Source organism: Dendrobium catenatum, unplaced genomic scaffold, assembly GCF_001605985.2.
Source record: "Dendrobium catenatum unplaced genomic scaffold, ASM160598v2 fragScaff_scaffold_993, whole genome shotgun sequence".
NCBI lineage: Eukaryota > Viridiplantae > Streptophyta > Magnoliopsida > Asparagales > Orchidaceae > Dendrobium > Dendrobium catenatum.
In genome coordinates, this window is record NW_021319455.1 from 1,579,020 (window position 1) to 1,585,877 (window position 6,858).

General features: G+C 34.8%; 1 protein-coding gene across 1 annotated transcript; it reads right to left on the reverse strand.

Annotated features, from left to right (window-relative positions):
• Positions 1-3,154: 3,154 nt before the first annotated feature.
• LOC110116498 (G-type lectin S-receptor-like serine/threonine-protein kinase SD2-5) lies at positions 3,155-6,055 on the reverse strand. The gene has a single exon (XM_020850076.2). The coding sequence runs from the start codon at positions 6,052-6,054 to the stop codon at positions 3,520-3,522; it is 2,535 nt and encodes an 844-aa protein (XP_020705735.2). The 5' UTR covers position 6,055; the 3' UTR covers positions 3,155-3,519.
• Between the last annotated feature and the right edge of the window lie 803 nt (positions 6,056-6,858).

A 6,858-nucleotide genomic window follows, 5' to 3' on the forward strand; every position in this document is an offset into this window, starting at 1 on the left:
CCGACATCTGAAATGAATCTTGGGGGTATATCCCTGCATAATAAAGTTTAACAAACATTAAGAAAATAACAGTTTTACAGAGTTATTCCGTGAAAAACTACGTGAAATAAATAAGTGTAACAAATACTAAGAGAAATACCGAGTTTTCTTAGTACCGAGTACCAAGCTGTACCGAGTACCGAGTACCTAGTAACACGGTAGAACAGAACCCTAAACCCTAAATACACGTCATTTAGGATTCTGTTCGATTTACTAAGGAAAACCTAACATGTCTACGAAATGTGTACCGAGTTTTATCAACCAGTAATGACGTTTACTGAGTTTTAATCATCAAATACCGAGAAAATCGAACAAAACCTAGTACCGAATACCGATTAGTACCGAGTTTTAGAATGCGTACCGAGTTTTAAAAACAAGCAGAAATGTTTACCATATCCCTAAAACTCGGTACTGTTAGATTGCTAACAATATAAACAATATCATAACAATGATACTTTTTTCGGTAAATCGTTTCGAACCTCAGGCATTATATCAGCGACGGTTTTCGAATGGAGAATATGAAGAAATACGAGTTGAAATGCTGGAGAACTACGAAGGAGATGCTGGAGAACTCCGAAGGATTTGCTGGAAATCAAAAAAACGAAGTAAACAGTAACAGGGATTCGAATCTCCGTAAAAAGGTGAAGCGTCGCACTTCGAAGTGTTTTTGATGTTTTCCATTTAAAATTTAACACGTGCGATAACCCAAAATACAGCGGGTCGGGTCGGCGACTTTTCTTCATGCTACGTGGCGTAAAAACATTGGTGACCGAACGTAGAGGAGCGTACGTTCACTGGACTAAATAATTGTTCGTTGGTTGATAGCTTAGGCTTCCAACCAAGAGGTCTAAGGTTCGAGTCTTTGTGTATGCGTTGTGTGTGTGAGTTTGCCTTAAATGGCCTAAATGTCCCAAAAAAAAAACTTTTAATTATCGAATTATTATTCATTTTGACATAATAACCTTACGATTTTATCCAACGAGCATAACTTTTCAAGAGGTCACGAATCCGACAAGCACATTGAGCTTTGAAGTTTCTTAATGAAATTTCGGCTTCATTTTGGGACAGCTTTTCTATTGCTTTGTAAAGTTATTTTCTAGTACAAAAATCTCTTAAAAGCAGAAAAAAAAAACAACAACGGTCTAAAGCTGTCCTAAATGAAACCTATAACTATTACACCACAAAACTTATCGATATTTAAAAATTGAACTTTATTTTTTTGATAGATTTCACATAAAACTTTTGAGCCTTATGATTTGGTTCCAAAGCTTTGTTTCCTCTTTCATTTATAGATTTACATTTGTATTGACTGATGTGTATCTTTGAATCTTTGATTTTATGAGTATTTTTTGCTTTTTTGGTGACTTAGTCATTTTATGAAAAAAATGGAAATTTGTTCTGATCAATGAAATTGGCATATGGAACAAACTGAAAAATTGGATAACAGCTATGAAATTTGAAAGAAATTAAACTTGAGGCTTGGTTTAATTAGTTAAACAAAATATGCTAATTAGATATTAACCATTTTTATTAACATTTTAATAATACTAATTAGTAATATAATAAAGATAATTATAAGGTTGATAAATGTTTAATAAATTTGATAATAATGCATGGGGTAGTTAGTAACGAATTTACTAAAAATTAAATGTTTTTTATTAAAGCTAAGTATTGATTAATTTGAGCTTAAATGATTAAAATTAATTTTTAGTAACTAAAACTAGATTAATTAATAACTTAGCTAATTACTCTGCTTAATTATTGATTATTTATTTTATTATCACAACTGGGTACTAGTTATATTTTAGTTCATATCATTAATATTTTATCATGATTTAATTATGATAATTAAATCAAGCATGAATGAATTAATAAATGAATATGTTGGAGTAATTCATAGATAAAAAATTATTATGCTGATTAAATATTAATTGGTATCTTAATTACAATATTCATATTTACTTATCATTTAAATTTTATAATTACAGTTTAAATTAATAATAAATTTAAAAATAAATAATCTAATTATTAGTATGAATTAGTAATCAAATAATGTTTAATTGAGATTATTAAAATCTTATGAATATTAATTACTAAGGTGGATTAATTATGTATTAAATATTAGTTTATGTTTATTAAGTTTATATTACTTTTATTTTTTAGTTTTAATTTCCAAACGTGTTTTGATTTTCCATTTTTAGAAACATTAATATTTAATTACTATTTATTTATGAAAATTATGTCTAAGATAATTAATTGTAAACCATTAATTAGTTATTAACAAACTTATTAGTATTTTAACTAAATTATTATTATTTTGTATAGACATTTACATATTATAATTAAGATTTAATTTATTAATTATTTTTTAAATAACTAAAGTAATTATCAATATTTATTATCAGATTTAATTATGATCATTAAATATTCATTAATGTTTTAGGAATAGCTGGTTATGATTATTTTTGCAGGGTATAGTTAAATTATCAATTGATTAAGCATATTAAATCATGAATATTTGTTTACTATGCTTAATTAATTTTTTTAATATTTCAAATTAATATCCGTATGATTTAAAATAATAATTAATTTTTTGACCAATTATATATATATAATTCATAAGATTGGTTATCCTACAAAGTTAATAATTAAACAGTGAATCATTGTAATTTAAATTAATTAGGGTTTGATTAAAACTTAATTAGGATGATGTATCTTCAATGAGTTAATTAAGCATTAAATACTAATTTATTCATGTTTTTTAAAATATTTTTTTTAAAAAAATTTTATAGTAATTTGTTCATGTTAATTAAGTATAGATTTGTCTTTTTTTTTTCTTTTTTTTCACAAATATTTCTATTTTTTAAGAAAATGTAAGTTGAACCCCCCATCCCCAACTTCACGTCCGGACTGTGAGTGTACACAATGTCTGTACAAACTGTGTACAAAAAAAAAACCAAACTGTGTACAAAATTGTACATAGTGCACACACTTTAATTTGTACACTCATAGTTCGGACGGGATCTTTCCGCGTCCTGACTCCGCACAGAATAACTTCTACCACAAACACATTTTTTTTAATGAAAGCAAAAATAAATAAATAAAACAGGAAAAATTGGTTCTTTGCTTTCTTGTTCTCTTATTCCAAATAAACTTACAAATGGCATTGTAGCCATTGCTATCTCTATTGTCTCTTTCTCATTAGCTTTTACATATTATACAAAGAAAAGCCTTAAAAAATGCAAGCCAGAGTGCACAAGAAACCTCTTTAATTAACTTTAAATAAAATAATTTCTTAAAACCTTCATGCTGATGCAAAGCTGCCATGATTGCCCAGTGATCAAGACCTTCAGAAGATTACATATTCAAAGTCATATCTGCTGATGCATCTCTCTCTGATTCTTTAACTGGTTGAAAATTTCCATCTTTTTCCTGTAGATTCAAAGCCATATGATTGTGTATGAAGAGCTTCAATGGTTCTTACTCATCTGCAAAGTTCTGATGAGTTCCAAAGAAGTCATAATCTATATTAGATTCCACCTCTTCCAAACCTTCTAAAACTTTCACCACCATTGACATGGCCGGTCTTCTTTTACTATCACTTTGCAGACACCACATAGCTAATCCAAGAAGCTTAATTGCATCTTCATCATCAGACCAAATGCTTCTGTTGTTATTCAGAAAAGCATCTGGCGATGAATGGATCTTAAATGTTTCTAATAGAGCAATTAACTGAACTGCTTCTTCAGGCTGAGAAGGATCTAAGTTCTTTCTTCCACAGATGATTTCGAGAACTACAACACCAAAGCTATAAACATCAACCTTTTCAGTAATAATCGAAGTCAACCATTCTGGAGCTAGATAACCAGGAGTTCCTCTCATTCTAGTCATGACTTCTCTCTGATCTCTATCAATCAGCTTTGACATTCCGAAATCTGCAACTTTAGCGTTAAATTTTTCATCGAGTAGAATATTTTGTGGCTTTATGTCTAAATGAGCAATTCTATGCCTGCATTCTTCGTGTAGGTAACAAAGCCCTTTAGCTATATCAAGGATTATATTCCTTCTGGTTTGCCAATCTAGAAAAACTTCTTCTTCTTCTTCTTCTCTTCCAAAGATCCATTGATCAAGTGATCCATTGGGCATGTACTCATAAACCAGAAGTCTGTGCGATTTCTCAGCACAGAAACCTATTAGTTCTACAAGATTAATATGATGGATGCTTCCAATGGTTTCAACTTCAGCCAAGAATTCTTTTTTGCCCTGACCAAGACCTTCCAACTTCTTCACTGCAACTTTGTTACCGTTGTTTAATGTTCCCCAAAACACAGATCCAAATCCTCCTTCTCCAAGCTTTCTTTTGAAGCCTTGGGTGGCAAGATAAAGTTCTTCAAAAGAAAATCTGACTAGAACTCCACGTACTTGATCAAACTGATCCCCATCTTCCATGTCTTCAACCCTTCTCCTTCTGCAACGAAGAATAATAACCCACGCAACAACGGAAGTAAAGACTAAGCTTCCAAGCATGGCCGCCAATACATTGATCCTGTTTGATTCCTTAGAGATTGAAGATTCTGCTACAGGATGAAAAGATGTTTGATTTGATGCTGGTGCGATCTGTATCTTGATATAAGCCGACGAGTTGTAGGTCATAGACGAAGTGTTCTTCAAAGAGAAGACCTCTGAAGGGAGATAACAGTCTCCCTGTGAAAAATCTCTTCCATACTTAAAAAAAGCACCTTTGCAAGAGCAATTCATCAAACAAGCCTGCTTGCAGCTCTCTTCATCTGTTCCACGAAGAGCCACAGCATTCTCATCGACGTAATTGAAGTAGGAGATGCTTCCTAAAGGCAAAAGGCGATGGCTTTTTGCCGATTGACAAGAGATTGGATTCACAGGAGAGCAACCTCGATTCACTAAACCCCAACTGTTCAGCTTGAAGAAGCTGGGATCTCCATCACTAACATTTACAGGGCAACTGCACTGCCCATTCGAACAAATCCCAAACTCCCCACAGGCCATGGGATAATCACAGTAACCAAGTTGAAAGTTGGTGAAATCTGATAATATCGTTACTCCTGGAATAAAGTTTTGCCCAATTCCATATACTCTCAAATGGCCATCGAACTCCAATCTAATGAACTGAACAGCCCAGTTACCCGGGTTTGAAATTAATGTAAGAGAATCATTAGGCCAGACGAGGCGGCCATCCTTGAAGGTGAGATAGGTAGTATTAGCTATTTTTCTCGGCTTGTTTAACAACTCAGCGTAAAGCTGAGGAGGGCTGGAGTTAACGAAGGCGTAGAAGCCATGTTTTTGAAGGGAGAGATAGAACTTACATCGAGTGGTATTAGTCGCAGAGGAATTGGAAGTGAGGCTCTGACCAAGTTTTAGCGTCTGTCCATTAAGTACAGTGTCCGTTGGGTGATCGAACGAAGACCAAACTGCCTCATTTTTGTTGTTGAGAAGGATAAGATTGCCGGAAGAAGTGAGATTCATGAAGGAAACAGAGTGGTTTGAGGTGTTGGTTGACCAAACGAAGGTGCCATCGGCGTCGAGAAGGATCAAGTCGCCGTCTTTGGTGAAGTGGAGGGTGGCATTCTCGCCGACGAGGCGGTCGCTGTTAGGGGACCAAAGGGAAGGGGCGGCGTTGCTATCATCGGGGAGTTCGGCTTCAACGGTCGTGTTGACGACGAAGATGGAAAAAATGAAGCCGTGGCACGGGGGGGCGCAGAGGAAACCGCAGGCGAAGCTGGGTCCGCCGCCGCCTCCGCTATTAAGGAGGAGGAGGCGTATTTTGGTACCGGTGATGAAGTAGATTGAGTTGCGGGTGAAGGATGGATTGTTGACCCAGGTGGTATTGATTTTCTCCGTTGGGTAGTCGAATCGGAGCTGGGCATGGCTGAGGAGAAATTGGTAGAGGAAGAGGAAGAGGAAGAGGAAGATCGGGTGCATGGTGGTGATGGTGGTGGATGTGGAAGAAGATGGAAAGCACCAGGTGAGAATAGGCAGCATTGGCCTCAGCCATATGTGTAATATTGATTTTTTTTTTAATTTTAAGAGCATAATAAAATATAAGATAATTTATTTTTCAAGGTAAAAAGAATTCAGCGTAAAAAAATTGTACTTTAATTGATGAGAATAACTTATATTGTGATGATATTCAAAAGCTTATTTATTCAATTGAGTTAGTCTATTGATCAATATTTTTTACAAAATTTATTTCTAATATGACTCTAAATTTAATATTTTTTAATGATAATATCACATATCGAGGGAGTTCAATTGAAATATTTTCAAGATATTTCATCCGACATATAATTTTATATTCAACATTTTCATCAACTGCTGAATTTATCTCAGACGTACTATGGATATAATTAGTGCTATCAAAATTAGGTCACAGATTAGGTTCGGATCCAACCTGGAACTGACTTGACACTAGTTAACACAACCCAAACCCGACCCATTTTTTTACAAACGGGTCATGTATTTCAACTCGGATCCGAATCTCGTGGGTTGTTGGGTTGACCTGACCCGACCCGTGGACACGTTTTGATTCAAAAATGGCCGCATGCGAGTCTGTGACAGTGACTACAGTCAGGGTGAACTGGGAGCGTGAGGGCACAGGCTAGGTGAGGTGCTAGTGGCTCGGCGAGTTGGCAGCAACGGTGCCGGCGACAACGAGTCATTGACCCGGTTAGGGTGGTATGCAGGCAACAAGATGTCTTCAGTGCGACATAGTCAAGGCGAACTAGGACTACGATGGCGCAGGCGGGGTAAGGGAGGTATGCAAGCGATGAGACGTCACCAGCACGG